Consider the following 18,678-nt stretch of genomic DNA (forward strand, 5'->3'; position numbering starts at 1 on the left):
GGAAAAACATCTGCAAAACAGTACTGCGGCTTTGGCTTGGTGCAGAGTGCTTGCCTCACGTACTCAAGGCCATGGATCTGTTCCCCAGCACTGCAAACAAGCAAAGCCTTCAGAAGCATCAAAATTAGGACCACAAAACGAATGGATGCCATCGTAATAAAATATACCCCGAGTATGTAACATCTACAAATCATCTTCCATGTAATCTTCTGAAATTTTTAGTGCTGCCATTGCAAAATTGTGGCACCCACATTTGTGTCTGTTCACCTAGAACTTGGGAGATGGTGGAAAGAGTGTAAGTTCAAGGCCAGCTGAAACCAATATTAAGCTTTCAAGTAGCCTGAACTACATGACACCCCGACTCAAACTTGCACTGATACTCCTGCGTCTGCCTCTCAGCTGCTGGGACTGCAGGTATCTGTCACCAAGCCCAGCACAGTACAGAAAGCTTGAATGGATCACATACCTCCAAAGACCCAGAAGCTTGCTGGGTTTTTTTGTTTTGTTTGTTTTTAAACAATGTGAAGAATTTTGAATGTTTATAGATCAGGTATCACATGCATCATATTTATTTATTCATTTTTGTGGTGCTGGGAATTGAACAGAGGCCTCATACATGGCAGGCAAATGCTTTATTACTGAGCTATATTCCCAGCCAGTGCTTAATTTCCTTCCTTTTTTTAAAGATTTTTTATTTTATCGTATTTTATTTATGAGTACACCGTAGCTATCTTCAGACAGACCAGAAGAGGGCACCAGATCCCATTGTGAGCCACCATGTGGTTGCTGGGAATTGAACTCAGGACCTCTGGAAGAGCAGTCAGTGCTCTTAACCACTGAGCCGTCGTCTCTCCAGCCCCCTTCTTTTGTTTCTTTCTTTTTTCTCTTTTAAAGACAAGACCGTATGTGGTTCAGGTTGGCCTACAACTTACGATGTGGAGGATTACCTTGGAGGATTCAGGAAGAATCCTCCTGCTTCTATTGGCTGAGAGCTGGGATGAGTCACGTGGGCTACTGCACTCAGTTTATGTGGTAATAGGAACTGAACCTCGGGATCTGTGCATAATAGGTAAACACTCTACCAGCTGAGCCGCATACCCACATCCACAGTATTACCAAGTATTTAACAGTCGAGTGCTGTATCTATTACTATGTATTCAGAGATAGGGGCACAACTCTGCAGACTGAACTGGCCTGAAACTGGGTAACTATCCTGGCATAGAAATCATGTTCTGGGCCTGGAGAGACAGCTCAGTGGTTAAGAGCACTGGCTGCTCTTCCAAGAGGTCCTGAGTTCAAATCCACGCAACCACATGGTGGCTCACAACCATCTGTAATGGGATCTGATGCCCTCTTCTGGTGTGTCTGAAGACAGTGACAGTGTACTCACATAAATAAATCTTAAAAAGAAAGAAATCAGGTTCCTACTGCTCCACCTCCTGAGATCACTAGTGTCACCTTGTCACACTTTCAGTTTACATCTTAGCAGACAAGTCACCATGCAATATATTTACCTGCTGGGGAAAGAGGAGACAGACTGCAGCAGGAGGTGACCATACCACAGCAGACACTGGGCCATCAAAAATGCTAGTACATCAAAGAGTTTTTTTAAAAAGAGAAATGTGGGGGATTGTTGGGGACCGAACACTGATTTATCAATCTTCTTAATAGTTAATTTTATGAGTTTTAATAGAATTTCTTCTGTGAGCTCCAAGCAGTTTGGTGATAAATAGGTCTAAGACCTAAGAAAAAACATGTAGCATGCACGAGACCCTGAATTTGATCACCAGCACAGGGAGATAAAAGGGATGAGGAAACAAACACAGGCATAGGAACTTCGGATGTGGGAAATTACTCGCTACTATTGTTTGTTGGGTTTTGACTTGTTTGCTTTTTAATACAGTATTTCACCATGTAGCACTGGTTGGCCTGGAACTCACTGCGTACACCAGGCTAGCCAAGAACTCATAGAAATCCTTTTGCCACCTGTGTGCTGTGAGCAAAGGCCTGCCCGCTAGGTTTTTATGAATGGAATAGAGGTCTACCAACGTTTATACTCAAGAAAAACGTACATTCTAAGTCATTAAGAAATAATGTCTTTGTATCTGGTCAAAATAAAACACGCACACACTAAATAAAATGCAGTTTGACAATGTGAATTAAATTCTCACCCCAGACATTCGTTTCTAATTTTTTAAAAAAGGAATACGGTCTTCTCCTAAAACCACCTTTCACTAAGTGCTCACCAGAGGTGCTGAAATCGCAAGGTTTATGACGCTGGGTCACTCCAACTACTCCGGCAAAAAAAAAAAAAAAAAAAAAAATCATTTCTTTCTGAGGAGAAAAAGAAAACAGCTTTTTCCACAGAAGTTGCTTTGGCGGCTTTTGAAGAGCAGGAGCATTGTTGATGCAGCCCGCCAGGACCCGCCCTCTGGGCACTTTCCCAGCCTGGTGACTGACAACCGGAGAGGACTCAGACTTGGCCGCGCCCGGAGACGCCGTGACAAGTGGAACAGAGCTCAGCACTCTCTATCTTTATCTTCCCCCTCAACCTCCACGTAGTCCTTGCACCGCAGAACTCACAAAGGCCAGGTAACTCCGCAACTCTTCAGTGCAGATAAGAGCCGGAAGAGACGGTCGCGGTGTGACGTCACTTCCGCTCGCGCTCCCTTTGCTGCAGAGCCAGGGCTGGGAGTCCACCTTGGCTTAGCAGTCAGATTTCTAGTTTCTCCGCAGTGTGAGGGCGGGGGCGCTGTAATGGCTTCACCGTGTTAGCAGGAGGCCAACGGTATTCTCGAGGACAAGACAGAATTAATCCAGGCTGTGAGCCGGGCAGCGGGTGGGAGAGGAAGTAATGTAATCGGTGGTGCCCAGGACTATAAGTCCTTAAACCAAAAATTTCTTGTGGATACTCAGCCCACAGGAAGCTCAGCAGAAACTTTTTGGCCTGCCTCCGCTGCATTCTTAGAACCCTTGCTTTCTAGAGCACCTTAATTCGCTTCCGTAATGATCTAGACCTCTCTCGGGGTGTTGGAGTTGTTTCTGGTAGGTTGTGACCATAAAGGGGGCTCCAACAGATTGACCCTACCTCAGCCCATTCCACCAGGCTCAGGAGCCAATGGGAATAATTCGAAGTTTCTGACTGGGAATCCTGAAGTAGTTACTGGGTTAGTCTTGAACTTGTCTAACCTTGTATCTGCATCTTTCCCAGCAACTGTTTTCCTAAGTCCCTGGTTCTATTGAATGCCCTAAGCAAAAAGTAAGCTCAAATCTTGGTTTTTGTCATCTCAAGTCACAGGAAAAATGCCCAGTCACTCAGATTCTATGTTCCTGGATACTGATGCTCCCCTGATAACATGAAGAGCCAACAAGGTAACAGTTGAGTAGCTGAGAACTGTACTGTTATTAGAAGCCTCTTGAACTTTCAGGACTGAATTCTGCTGACACGTTGGTCACTGTGACAAAGAGCTATAATCACCTGATGAACTTAAATTTATGGCCTTCGTCTGTCAAAAGACCCATTTACCCTCTCTGCCATGAACTTGCTCAATCAGGGACTTGTGTTGCTATAGAAACAATAAGCCAATATGATTTCTCAGCAAAAAGTTACTGCACACTAGAGCCCAAGGAAAAGCTCTTTACTAAAGCACATGGCCAGCTGGGGCTGACACCCAGGAGTAGACCTCGAATATAAGATTTCACTAAATTATATACATCTTAGAGTTACACATTTTACAGTCATCCTTAAAACTTTTAGGTCCCGGCCCCTGATTAAACTTGGACCAATTTAAACAAAGACAGGAGACTACAAGTCTAGCCACTTGGACAGATGGAAGGTTTACACAGCAAAAATATTGCCAGGATTATTTAAGCACACAGTGTTGGGTTTTTTTTTTCCAAATAGATATGACCCAAGGTCATGTTGCCCAGCTGGATTATGCTTTTTTATTTTTTTAAGAAAAAAAACTGGGAACTTTATGGCAGGCCAGGGCTTAACGTCCACTGTGGCTGCGCTCTGCCCCTTGAGCTACATGTTCTTTGGGGACTAGACTAATAGTTGGTCAATCCTAGTGAACAGGCATTTACATCCTAGCAACATGAATTTATCTAAGGCCCAAGTTGCACACTACTTATCTTTGGGGTATTGGGGAACAGCACTCCTTCAGCTAAACCCTACTCTGTATGATTCATAGTATCCTAAGCAAATCTATCAGCAAATCCTCTAGGACCAGTTCTGCTACTTGGAATTTCTTGTATGTCAGTGTACTAGTGAACTTGCTTCTAGGTCTCCACAACAGTGGTGCCCAGGAGATTAACGACAGCGCTCTGTATGCAAACTGTTTGGTCTACTCAGAAAGAAACGATATTAGAACATTTTATTTTAAAACTGGATTTAATGTTTTAGAATAGCAACAAAAAGTAAATGGAGTACATAAATTCAAGCACTGGGTAAAATTTCAGTGAAAACATTATTACAGAAAAGGTACATGCAACAAATACAGAAGGAAAAAAGTTGCTAAAAACCCAATTTTGTTACTAACTGCATTATACAGAATGGTCTCAAAGAATTGTTAATCAGGATTTTTCAAGTAATCAGAGTTTTAAAACTCTAACTAAAGTATATATAAAAGACACATCTACACCTGGGTTATAGGTCAGTGGTTAGCATGTGTAAAGACCTCAGTTTGAATCCTAGCATACCCCACCCTAATTTTTTTTAACCAAGGATACAAAAAAAATTAAAATATATAGCCATGTAAATACTTGCCAGAGTCAATAGAGTAAAAACTACATTGGAACGTTTAAATATTTCAAGACATTTTTTTCCCTCCCAAATTATTTACCAGGCCAACTCCTCCTTTGGGTACATTTGTCTTGTCTTATTTTTCATTTCATTTTGTATCTCACAAAGTAGCCCAGGCTCGGGCTACCCTTAAATCTGTGACCCTCCTGCCTTGGCTTCCCAATCCCTAAGATTACAGTATGAGGCAACATGCTGTAGTTTGAGACAAATACTCTCCAAAAGAATACTGATTGAAGCTTAACTCAATTTAAATACAAGAAACCATTGCAGAATGCAAGGCAGACCCAAAGTAAATGAATTACACAACCAGGAAACATCAGGAATACAAGAAAAAAAATAAATTTCATATGTGAAAATGAAAGCATGCCTAGAAAAATATACTCAAAATTTTTAATGATATTGTAAGTCTTAGGTGTCCTAAAAACAAAAGATACTGAACAGTTTAAGGTAATAGAAAACAGGTACCTAAAATAGTATCCATTATTCTAGATCAGGATAACTGAACAGGTTTAGAATTTAGGAAAGGCAAGGAATACATTCACTGCAGTATATGACACTGTTCTAATCTACAGCTAAAAACCAGCCAATTCATTAAAAATCTGGCTGTTTTGGTGGTGCTGAGGACTGAAACCACAGTCTTGTATTGCTAAACAGGCACTCTTATCCCTACTCCATTTCTTCTTACATATAAGGAAAGATTACATGCCAATGTTACTCAGAGTATGTATGATAATCTTTGTGTAAGTATAATCAACATTAAGTAGTAAAAAGTCCACTGGGCTCAACAGTATAGCTCAGTGGCAGAGTGCATGCCTCATCTGGGTTTGTTTGATCCTCAGTATTCACACAAAACAAAAGTGAACCTTAATGTCCAGGTTGAATGTATCTGAGAATTTAAAGTTAACATCAGACAATTAATATATAATCATTAATAAATGACACCTTTATTTTGAGCCCTTTTAATCATTCCAGTATTATTACAGACAGTGAAATCCTAGGTACTTGAGTGCTACCAGCAAATGAGTCTGGACATATCAGAGGATACAGGGAAACAGTTAATGAATCCAAGAGGAATTTTGCCTCACAAATAAAGAAATACTATGAAACCATAATGCAAAATCCAGATATTTAAACAAAAAACCTCTATCCTAATAAGCAAATCAATATAATGGAGAGCATACCTCATTATAATTCTAAAGAAAAATATGCTTTTACTACTTTCACTAGTGTGCTGGACATCATACTAATTTATGTAAGGAAACAACTAAAATAGAAAGAAAAAAAAAACATCATTATCTACAAATATGAGATTACCTGTCTGGGAAACCAAAAGAATCTATGACCCTCTCAAATTCATATTACATCTAAACCTCAGCATAACTGTTCAGATAGGGTCTTTAGAATTGCATTTGAGAGTCCAGGACAATGAGTGGAAACCTCATCCCACAACGCTGTGATTTTTATCAGAAGAGGATAAAAAAACCTCATTTTCAGGCTTTGTCATATGAAAGCGACTGCATGCCTGGAAGAGTCTACTCCAGCAGCCAAAGATGCTATTGTTTACATGTGTGTGCATGTACATGTCTCCAGGTGTGCACATGGCATGTGGAATCCAGACGGTAATGACAGGTTTCCCAAATCACTTTCCATTTTATTTACTGAAGCAGGGTCTCTTGCTGAACCCAAAGCTCGTGGATTTAAGTAACCTAACTACCCAAATCGCCTGAGGATTCCCATCTTACTTCCCAAGCACTGGGATTCCAGTGGCCTCCATGGCCACCTGGCACTTAGATGGATTCTGAGAAACCAAACTCTGGTCCTCATGTTTGCAGGGCAAGAGCTTTGCCCTCTGAACCATCTCACTAGCTCCCATGCTGCTATTCTTGTGTGAGAAAATAAACTGCTGTATATAGTCTGTCCACTGCTGGAGATAAAAATTCATATGCTAGGCAAGAACTATCACCACTGAGCAAAAGCCGCAGCCCTAAAATTTTGTCCAAAAGTGGCAAGCTAAGGATAAGTACAGTGGCCTACAGATATGAAAATGACATAATAAAACCCAATACTATGCTAACCTAAAATTTCATTTCTTTTAAAGGGAACTTTAACGCAACTTGGTTTATGCTATATCATGTTATATTTATGGTGTATACATGTGTGTGCAAGTGTGGTATGCACACAGAAGTAGAGGCTAATTGTGTAGTGATCTGTGCTCTGCTTTGACTATGCGGGTCCCTGCTCACAAGCAGCTTTACGCGCCGAGCCATTTTGCCAGCGCTGGCTAGTGTTGTGCGGTGCTGCGGTAGTGCAGCTAAGAAGCACCGAGACACGTGCAAGTAGCCTTGAAACTGAGGGGCAGGCAGAGGCTATTCTGGTGAGGACTCGTTAGTTAGGAAGAAGGAACATGTTATTAGAACATGAAGAAAAAACCAATCAGTGGTATGTAGTGATCTTGAACCAAGCCGACCTGTATTCTAGCATTTTGTCTGGAAGTTAGAACTTGAGAGTGATAGAATCAGAAACGTATCTGTAACTAAAATGTTCAAAAGGAACAACTTGGTTCCTCCTGAGTGCTATTAGGACACGGGAGCTAAGGAATTGTTAAACAAAAGAGAACTGTACCTTAAAAAACTTTCTATCCGCATTACAATAGCAGACATGTGTACTAAGGGGACTACGCCAGCTAGGCGTGTGGCTTGGTGGCAGAGTCCTTGCCTAGCATCCACTAGACTCTCAGTTCAATCCTCAGGTGATCAGTCTCAACCAAACCAAGGACTATGGACAAGTTACTGTCACTTCAATCCAAAAATGGATCCAAATATGGGACAGAATGGACTTTCTGAATTTTATAAAGGATCGCAGGGTTAACATCTGTAAATAGACTAGCTATTAAGAACAGATAAGAACTCTTTCTTGGTGTGCTCATCAGAATCAGTGAGATCATAGTTGCCTAGGAGTGTCTTTCCGCAATCTACCTGTGTCCACTTGTGGTGAATTTTCACATTAACAAGCCACAGTGGCAGCCACTAACCAACAAAAGGCTCAAATCTGTTTTATTTCATAGCATTTAGAAATGTTATGATCACAAAGAGTCAAGCATCAGAACGAAGCCACCTTGTATACTGGCCTCACTTAAGACCCACAGATGCTCAGACTCAGATATCCATGAAAAGGTTCCAGGGTAACTGGAAAAGGTAGCTTGGTGATTGAGTACTTGCCTAGCATGTGTGATATTCTAGGTCAATCCTCAGCACTACCCAAAAGAAAAGTTTGAGGGGGCACCTAAATATCCTATTTCATAAAATTAGGATGGTGTCTTAAGGCCAGTGTGAGCCACTATAACCCACACATAGCAGTTAAGACTAATCTGATGATCTTTGGTGTCACTGTCAGTATTTAAAGGTGGCAAGAGATGGGCTAAATAGCAACACCCACACCCTCACATTGATAGGGCTTCTCCTCAGTGTGAACTCTGCTATGTTTCCTTAGTCGTGAGTAAACAGCGAATGCTTTCCCACACTGCTTACATATATAGGGCTTCTCTCCAGTATGGGTTCGCATGTGAATGTTAAGGGATGTGGAATATATAAATGCTTTCCCACATATATTACACACAAAGGGCTTTTCGCCACTGTGAATTTTCAGATGTTTAGTGCGATGGGAGGAAGTAATGAAGGTTTTCCCACAATGAACACATTCAAAAGGCTTCTCTCCTGTGTGAGTTCTCACATGATGAATCAGGCCAGAGGTCCTGGTAAAGGCCTTCCCACATTCCTTACATGCAAAGGGCTTTTCTCCACTATGAATTCGTACATGTGTGGCAAGGCCTGAGTACTGAGTGAAGGCCTTCCCACACTCCTTACATTCATAAGGTTTGATTCCAGTGTGTGTTCTTATGTGTTCAGTAAGCTGAGTAGATCTAGAAAAGGTTTTTCCACATTCCTTACATTCGTAAGGCTTTTCCCCAGTGTGAACTCTTATGTGTTCAGTGAGGCCTGACCACCGAAGGAAGGCTTTCCCGCATTCCATACATTTGTATGATTTTATTCCAGTGTGAATTCTAACGTGATCGTTAAGGTATGACATATTTTTAAAGGCCTTTCCACACTCCTTACATACAAAGGGCTTTTCTTCATTATGAGTTTTTACATGTGCAGAAAGTCGAGAATAATTAGCAAAGGACTTCCCACATATCTTACATACTTTGGATTTTTCTTCAGTATGAATTGATACATATTGAGTTAGGTGTGAGGAAACCGTGAAGGCTTTCCAACATTCCTTGCAGTCACAGAATTTTTCTCCAGTGCACATTCCCATGGGATTATTAAGGCATGCAAAATACTGAAAGTCCTTTCCACATTCCTCAAATTTGTAGGGGTTTCTTGCATTGAGAATTGGTAGATGCATAGCAAGGCTTGTAGGATGAATAAAACCATTCCCATATTTACTCCAGTCATAGGGTTCTCCTCCATTGTGAGGCCTCATGTCTGGCTGAAAGTAAGACTGATTAAAAAAGGCCGTCTCACAGTCTGTGCATTCAAAGGGCTTCTCGTTTGTGCTAGTGCTCGGGTACATGACGTTTGGAGTCAGACCGAAGAGTTTTCCGCACTGGTTCAGCTCAGAAACATTCTGTCCAGTAGAGGTTTCCTTGAGCAGAGAAAGAATGTCTTTCCCATACCAGTTACACTCAGAACTGTATCCTTGACCTGGCATGCTCACCTCTGTGTTAAGGCATAACTGTTGACCCAACACATTTCCACATGGCTTAGAGTCACATAGATCCCCTTCGTTGTGGATTCCTGACTGCTCTTGAAGGGATGAATCACCCACCTGAACACAAAAACAGTTTTACGTTCATAACAAGCATTACAGTTTCTTTTCCATGCAATTACTTTCTGATCTCTAGTTTTTCTAAGCTGAATGACAGATCCTTTTGCCAAAATCTTGATGACTAATTATATGCACTAAAAACGTGGTTCCATAAAATTGCTTAAAACTTCCACATCTAATTGCATATGTGGAAAACACATATTGTGGAAGCAATGGACAAAATCTTTATGACATATTTGCAGAATCTCCCAATTCATAGCATTACTGATAGTTCTTCAGAAACATCAGTTCTTCTCTGATGCATACTATTTATCTCAAATATCTCTTCTGTATGGTTACTACAAAGGACCCCCTTTCTGAGTATGAAATAGAAAGTCCTTGCTGATCTTACCATTTCTGTTGCACTGGAACTTTGCATCCTAAAATAATTCTCAAGCTCTGAACCATCAATTGTAGTCTGGAGTTCCAATTCTTAACAGAAAGAGAAACGTAAAATATTCAGAAAATGAATGGCATGTATGAGAGTTAAAGGTCATTTGTCTTTTTCAAATTATGCATATTAAGAAAATAAAAGTGAGGGCTGAAAGTTGGCTCAGCCACTAATGGTAAGATAAAGACAGACAGACATAATGGTGCACAACTGTGATTGTAACACATAACAGGCAGAGGCAGAGAGTAGCCCGGGCTAATTCTAAGATGGTTTCAATTATACTAACAGAAAAACAAGAGAACGTGGCAGGGAGACAGCTAGTTGGCAAATCACAAGGACTGGAGAGGCAGGGACACACAGGCTCCCCGAGGTTCACTGCTCAACAACCAGCCTAGCTTGGTGAGAAAACCCCAGACCTCCATGAGAGATCTGGTCTCAAAATAGAAGGTAGAGGCCACCTCATCACCGAACTTGACAACCTGACTTCAAGCCTTGGTGATGATGTGGTAGAAAGAGACTATGACTCCGAAGTTGTTCTGTGACCACAGGAGTGCTGTGCTGCACTGTGTACTGCAGAGATTTAAGAATTTTGTTTTGTTCCAAACTTAGCAATAAGACAGCTCAGTAGTTAGAATGGTTGCCTCACAGATTCGAGCCCTGGTTCAATCCCCAGCACCTCCAAAACAACAACAACAAAACTATAATTAAAAGAAGAAAAACAACATTTTATATAATGAACTAGAAACTAATCCTGTGACAGTTATGGCAACAGGAAAGTCAGAAAGCTTTAGAAAAGCAACACTGAAATACTAAATTTAGGAACGGGAACACATAAGCTTAGGTATGCCTGGATACACAGAAACAACATTATGTGAAATGGCAGATTATCTCAAGGAGAAAAATGGATTCAATTTTTGAGGCCAGTACATTGTAAGAAAATTTGATTACAGCTGCAAAACAATACCAAACTGGTCAAAACAGATTTCCCCATGAATACTCACGTTGAGGAACAGCACTTTCTGCCACTTCTAACTCTTCTTGTTTTAGCCAGGGAGTAAGACTAGGAACGAAGAACTGACATCCTGCGAATACAGAAACATAGATGAGTGGAACAGGCTCAACGAGAGATGACAGCCTCAAATATGGGGAAGGGAGGGAAGGAGGGATGTAACTTAACCTAAGACTCTCAGTACAGTCTCTAGCACCACAGAAAAGGCAACATTTCTCTGTCCTGAAAGCACTGGTTTGCTCTACTCCATGAAAGCCAAGTGGAAGTTAATGTACACTTTCTAGAAGGGCTGTACCTCAGGGGTAGAACATTTTCCTATCCAACAATGGATGCACAGCCCAGTACAACACACATACAATCTTGACAAAAACAAGTCTACTGTGTTGAGAACAGTGATTTAAGAAACTTGAAATGCTTTAATGAAGCATTTACATGAAGCCAGAGAATTCCAAGTTTGTAGACTACACACGAAAGACTGTTTCCGAATAGAGGGTCACAGTGGGGGTAAAGGAAAGATGGGATGGAAGAGGGAAGAAGTTCAGAAGAGGAAGGAAAAATGAAACAAAGGGAAGACAAGAGAAAAGGTGGCACACACATCTAATGCCAACACTTGGGAGGCAGAGGCAGGCAGATCTTTGTTCAAGACTTATCTGAACTATGAGAATAGAACACATTTAAAAAATAATAAAGAAAAAATTAAAAGAAACAAAAAAATCAGAGTTTCCCAAAGAAAATACTGGCTGAAAAATATGTTTTAATGTCCATCATTGGGGAGGATCAAGAAGGAATTAGGGATGGGGAAAATATTATCAAATTAATGTCATTCCTCTAAATTCACAATTAACATGATTGACATGACACACTAAGAAGCATGTAATATGTATGTTTCATAGACGGTAATGAGGAGTGCTGGCAGCCTTACCTACTGAAGTCAAGTTCTCGTAGTTCTCCAGCATCACCTCTCTGTATAGGTTTTTCTGAGTCAGGTCCAGTAAAGTCCACTCATCCGGGGTGAACTCCACAGCCACATCATCGAAGGTCACTGAATCCTAAACCATTACACACATGCTGGTTTGAGCCAAATCAGTGTTATTAATGCTCAACGGGAAATCGGGAAGGTGGACCTAATCCTTAGACATGGCTCTCAGATCCACCTCAAGCAGATGCAGGGTTCAATGGCCCCAGGCGCTCTTTTCTCTCCACACTCACTCTCTGCTGACCTTCTACTGGTGCATGACTTTATAAGTGTGATCTCCACCAGCACAGCAAGGTAGGAGCTCTTCTGGCCCTACTCACTGAAGCATATTCCTAACCAAACCATAGATATCTGACAGATCTGCTGAGAAAAAAGTGCTCTCACCTGCCTTACCATCTGTCAGAGCACTCAACAAAACAAAAATGAGGCTCAAGATTATTTAGTGGGGGCCCATGTCTGTAATCCCCAACACTGGAGAGGGAGGCTGAGACTAGCCAGGGCTATACAGCGAGTTCAAGGTTAGGCTCTATAGCCAGACTATCTCAAACAAAGATCAATTAGTGAAGTTAGGGATAGAGCTCAGTAGTAAAGCATGTCCCTAGCATGGATAAAAAGGCCTTGGCTCAATCCCCAGTCAAGCAAACCCGTTAATAAGCAATGACAGAAATGCTAAAATTTTCAAGACTCTGTTCCCCGGGGAAATTCAACAAGATACTCTCCGCCCCCTAGTGAGAATGCACTTCCTTTAAGAAGCCCTAGAGACTGGGTCTGTCTAAACTCTATACTCTAGAAGGAAATGCATCTAGATCACAGATGAAAAAGTTCTAATTGGTAGAATGACATCCACTCTCTTTACCTGATAACAATTCGCCTGGTTGTCAGCCACCGTCCCTTCTACCTCTATGTTTGCTTCGTAGACGTAGATGGGCTCTCTGGAAAGAAGGCCTGACAGGAAAGAAAGACAGCATAAAATCCCAGACCTGCCTTAATCCCCACTTTCACATACCATGAAGTCACTCCATGACAATGTGACATTCCCCTGTCATCTGTACACTCAAACCACATAAATACATATTCCTACCAAGAAACGCCACAGCACTTACGCCTCCCCTGGAGCCAGAGGGCTAGCTAGGGACTGTGCTGCCAACTGAGAAAGAGTGTTCTCCTTTATAGATAAGGAAACTTAAGGTATAAAAACACTGACGCTGGGGCTGGTGAGATGGTTCATCTGCTCACACTCGACACCCAGGATTTGATCCCAGGATCTCACATGAAATGAGAGAGCTGACCCTCCATCCCGCCCCCAAAAGTCCTCTGACTGCTACATGTACCCTCACTCATACAAATACATATACATACAATAACAAATGAAATAAAATGTAAAAAGAAACATGACTCTATATTGCCCCAGGCGACAGAACTCATGACAATTATACAAAATCTCTTCTGCAAGCATACACACTGGGGCCTTAGATCACAAACCACTATTATACAGCCCACTTCAGCTCTTTGTAAATGAACAGACAAGACTACTAAAGTCCTGCCCTCTGGACTGTGCTGTGCAGGAGAGACCTAAAACAGTCTGAAAAAGAGCTTCAACAAGGACTTACCCTGGGACAAATCAATGGCTGCCATCCCGTGATGCTGATGGTGAAATGTGCCTGAACACTCCCTTCCCTGATGCCAAGATCACTTCGGGACAGCTTATGAATCTAAGTGGACAGAGGCAATCTCCATTCCTCTTAATACAGGGTTATAAGGAGTCCTGTTCACATCAATCAGTAATCAACAACATCGAACGTCAGTCATCAAACGTCACACAGTAGAGCTCACTCTCTGCAGATAATATCTATGACCCACCACAACATCTACTCGCTAACAGTAGCCGAACACATACCAATTACCCTTCTACATGTATGTATGTACACGTGCTATCATGGCCGTCCTCCACGGGAGATACCGTCACCCACACGGAATCGCCCACATCCGGGCAGCACTAGTCACCAGTCTGCTGTCACCCAGGTGGGAAATGAACTGAGAACTGTTGAAGCTGAGTTTGCCCATCAGCCTGATTTTCTATGACTGCTACTGCTCCCTAACATGGCGAGAAGATACGGACCCTCCACAGCACTATTCAGGAGGCACTAGTTCATACGTGAATGAACTTCATGAGAACTAACACTGAAATACTTTCTAAAATCAGCATGACTATTATCTGAAACTCTCAGGAATGCCTGGCACAGGGCTGATGGTACACTGCTAATACCTGCACTTACGAGGCCAAGGCAGGAAGACTCAACTGCATAAAGACAACCGTCTTTAAAAAACAAAGAAAACAAAAAACAAGTTTGGAATAGCTTATCTATCGAATCTACTTGTTTCCTTTTCTCTCTTTCTTCTTTTAAGGACAGAATCTCATACTGTGATACTAGCCTTGAACTCACCATGTACCTGAGGATGACATTGAACCTCTAATCCTCTGCTTCTATCTCATAACTACTAGGGTTACAGATGTGTTCCCTCCTGCCTGGTTTATATGGTGTTGAGGATAGAATTCAGGGCTTTGTGTATACAAGCCAAGAACTATATATACTATGGGGCTAAATTGCCTGCCCTGTGTGTGTGACTGAATTGTACCCAGAACCTCAAACTAAACATACATTTAGTTAGATTGACCACTAATCTACACCCCAGGTTCTGAATCTTTTAAAACTACTCATCTCATGTATTATAAACATGAATCAAACATGTCTGGAAAGAAAGTAAGCATCTGAATTTTTTGTTATATACTAAAATATTTTTCAATATATGGGTTAAAATAAAAACATTATTACAAACAATCTTACCTCTTCTATTTCATTTACTGTAGGTACTGGAGGTACTGGTTTATTTCAGGTCTGGCTTATTCTTTAATTCTTTCAGCAAATTATTAGGAAGTCCTATTCCTGTGGTAGGCATGAGCAGTTCAGGGGAGGACACAGAAAATATCCTGTTCTGTAAAGATCTAGAAGTCCTATGGGGAAATATAATCATAACAAAATAAAAGAACTGAAATATTACTTCATAAGTACTACAAGGAAAAATCAACCAGGTGAGGAGAGTCCTGCATACGCACACACAGGAAGCACAAAACTGAATACTGGTTTGGGACAAGATGGTGACATCGAGAACTGGCTGCATCACTTCTGACCCAAAGACTAGAACAAGAACGGACATGTATTTAAAAAAAAAAAAAAAAAAGGAGCTGAGGGCAGGAGAGATGGCTAAGGGTCTTAAGGGCACTGGCTGCTCTTCCGGAGAACCTGGGTTCAATTCCCAGCACCCACATGGAGGTTCAAATGACTGTAACTCCAGTTCCAGAAGATCCAACACCCTCTGAGAACACCAGACATAAAAGTAGTGCGCACACATGCAGGCAAAATCCCATTCATATAAAAACAATGATGATGATGATAAACAACTTTACATTTTCTCTAAAACCTAGAAAAGAAAGAAATTAAAAAACAAACAAACAAACCTGTGGGGAGATAGTTCAGTCAGTGAAGTGCTTGTCACGCAAACATGAGGACCCACATGAAAATCTGGGCAGTGTGGAAGGCTCACTGGCCATTCTCAACAAATAAGAGTTCTGGGTTTAGCAAGAGACCCTCTCTCAAAAATAAGGATGGATGAGGAATACAGACAGCTGAGCAACTAAAAATACTTGACCTTGAGAGGACCTGAGTTCAATTCCCAGCATCCACATCCAGTCACTCATGCCCCCTGTAACTCCAGCTCCAGGCAATCTAAGGCCTCTCTGGCCTCCCAGGGAACCCACACATAGTGGACAAAAACTAACGATAAAACTAAAACTTAAAAAATGGTAATAATGTAAAGAAAGAGTGACTGCAGAAGACACCCAACGTTTACCTCTGGACTACACACACACACACTCAGAGCACTTGTAAGTACTAGGGTTGACTGGCAACACTAGATCACACATAAATGCCCTTTCTTCTTCACACTGGTACAGGGCCAAGGACAGGTCACAGTCTGCCAGGCTCTTATGTATGGGTTACCTTTTTAAATAATGAGTATTAGGTGTTAAAAAAAAGTATCAATTTTCTTTTGTCTTTTTCTTCTCCTTATCCCCTCCCAACAGGAAGACTTTGTTGGCCTTGAACTCACCATCCTGCCTCTACCTTTTGAGTATTAGCATGTACCATCAAAGTCCTTTGTGTGATGCTGAGAACAGAACCGAGGACTCTGAGCACAAGAGGTTAATCGCTCAACCATTAAAGCTGTATGCCAGAGAGATGACTGACTTTCTCATTTTCAAGTTTGTTTTCATTCCCTCAACAAATTTCCTTTTCCCCCCTTTTATTGTTATCTTGCAGTAAATAGTTTAAAGACTGGCTCTTTAAAAAAAAAAAACAAAAAAAAAAAAAAAACGAAGAAGAGAAACATGAAAGCCAGGTATAATGAGGGAGGCTTTGTAATCTCAACACTTTCAAGACAGAAGCAAAAAGACTTCAAAGCAGCTAAATAACAATGTTATCTTTTAAAAGCACCAGACCTATAATCCCAGCTACTGGGGAGGCTGGAGCAAACAGATAAATTCGAAACCAGCTCAGGCTACAGAATGACTTCAAGACCAGCCTGGGCAAGTTTGTAGGCTCCTGTCACAAAAAGGAAAAAAAAGGAGGGGGGGTGACTAAGGATGTAGCTCAGTGAGAGAGCTCTTGCCTAGCAAGCATGTCACACCCTAGGTTCAATTCCCAGTACCCAACCTCCCCTCCTCCCCTCTTCCCCTCCTCCCTTCCTCCCCCACCTTGCACATAAATAAGGACCAGAGAGATGGCTGGGCAGTCAAAGGTTCTTATTGCTAAGCCTGATGACTTGAGTCTTATCTATCCCCAGGTCCCATGAGGTAGGCCGAGAGAAGTGACTCCTGAACATTGTCCTCTGACTTCCACATGACACTGTGGCATTTGCTCTCTCCCCACAAACAATGCTAAGATTTCCTAAGTCCATTAGAAAACCAGCCTATTGAGTGCTCTACAAAGTGGCATCTCAATGAACTCTGGAAGTCCCACAGCTCATGATCCACCAACCAAACACACCCACACAAAATCCTTACCCACCAACCTAACACACCCACACAAAATCCCTACCCACCAACCTAACACACCCACACAAAATCCTTACCCACCAACCTAAAACACCCACACAAAATCCCTACCCACCAACCTAAAACACCCACACAAAATCCCTACCCACCAACCTAACACACCCACACAAAATCCCTACCCACCAACCTAAAACACCCACACAAAATCCCTACCCACCAACCTAACACACCCACACAAAATCCCTACCCACCAACGAAACACACCCACACAAAATTCCTATGCAGCTACAATTATCCCTAGAATCTTGTCCTTCTGGTCCCTTGCTAATCCATGCTGGGACCTCTCAAATACAGGAAGTAACAGTGTTCCTTACAGTGGGAAAGATATCCAGTAAAATCACATGACTCATATTGTTATCTGTGGGTGACTGCAATACAGTGCCAACTATGGCACCTGCCTTGAAAGACCAAACAAGTGTTGCTTTTGCTGCTTGCAACAGCAGTTAATTGTTTCCTTTTCAGCCTAGGTGGAGATAGAGCTTGAGACACTGTCTTACTTCATAGTCCAAACTGGTCTCAAAATTACAACTCTCCAGTCTCAGCTTTCCAACTGAGTGTTTTGTGGTTGCCATCAAGTCTAACCTGAGTTCCACTCCTAGATCTCTCAACTGTCCTCTGGACTCAGTGTATCATGGCACGGCATGAACATGCCTAACTGCACATATGCAGAATAAATAAATGGGCCTTTATTTACTTGTGTGTGTGGTTTGAACTCACCTCTGCAGGCATATATGGAAGCCAGAAATACAGGTTTGGTATCTTTCTCCATGGCTTTTATTTTTTGAGACAGTATCTCTTACTGAACTCTGGTGTTTCTGTTTAGACTAGACTGGCAGGTGAGGAGCTATGATGGTTTGTACGTACTTGGCCCAGAGAGTGGCACTATTAAGAGGTGTGGCCTTGTTGGAGTGGGTGTGTCACTATGGGTGTGGGCTTTAAGACTCACCCTAGCTGCCTGGAAGCCAGTATTCTGCTAGCAGGCTTTAGATGAAGATGCAGAATCTCAGCTCCTCCTGCATCAAGACTACACATGGATGCTGCCATGTTCTTGCCTTGATGCTACTGGACTGAACCTCTGAACCTGTAAGCCAGCCCCAATTAAATGTTCTTGTAAGAGTTGCCTTGGTCATGGTGTCTATTCACAGCAGTAAAACCCTAAGAAGTTGGTACCAGGGACTGGATATTGCTGTGATAGGCCTCACCATGCTTTTGTTTGGAAGAATGTGGATTTGGGATGCTGGGTTTGGAAAGCAGTGGAATGCTTTAAGTGGGGCTTAATGGGCCATCCTAGTAGGGATATAGAAGACTGTGGCTGACAGTGATTTGAACTGTGCAGACCTGCCCAAGAGGTTTCAGTGGAGAAGAATTTCAGTATGTGAACTAAAGACTGTTTTTATGGTATTTTGGTAAAGAACATTTTGCCCTTCTACCTGAGGCTGTTAAAGAGATTTACATTAAT

General features: G+C 41.9%; 1 protein-coding gene across 4 annotated transcripts in view; it reads right to left on the reverse strand.

Annotated features, from left to right (window-relative positions):
• Window positions 1–4,426: 4,426 nt before the first annotated feature.
• Window positions 4,427–18,678, reverse strand: part of LOC308430744 (uncharacterized protein) — a 25,237-nt gene continuing 10,985 nt past the window's right edge. For 2 of the 4 annotated variants that reach the window (XM_080930023.1, XM_080930022.1), the window contains exons 3-9: window positions 14,896–15,062; window positions 13,660–13,814; window positions 12,906–12,994; window positions 11,996–12,122; window positions 11,066–11,146; window positions 10,026–10,105; window positions 4,427–9,634 (exon numbers count right to left, since the gene is read on the reverse strand). In XM_080930023.1, coding sequence (XP_080786149.1) covers window positions 8,222–9,634; window positions 10,026–10,105; window positions 11,066–11,146; window positions 11,996–12,122; window positions 12,906–12,994; window positions 13,660–13,684 — 1,815 coding nt within the window. In that variant the 5' untranslated portion in view covers window positions 13,685–13,814; window positions 14,896–15,062 and the 3' untranslated portion in view covers window positions 4,427–8,221. Of the gene's footprint in view, window positions 9,635–10,025; window positions 10,106–11,065; window positions 11,147–11,995; window positions 12,123–12,905; window positions 12,995–13,659; window positions 13,888–14,895; window positions 15,063–18,678 lie in introns of those variants that run through there. The other 2 variants (XM_080930025.1, XM_080930024.1) reach the window with 2 other exon arrangements.

Source organism: Micromys minutus (assembly GCF_963924665.1).
Source record: "Micromys minutus genome assembly, chromosome: 16".
Lineage (NCBI taxonomy): Eukaryota > Metazoa > Chordata > Mammalia > Rodentia > Muridae > Micromys > Micromys minutus.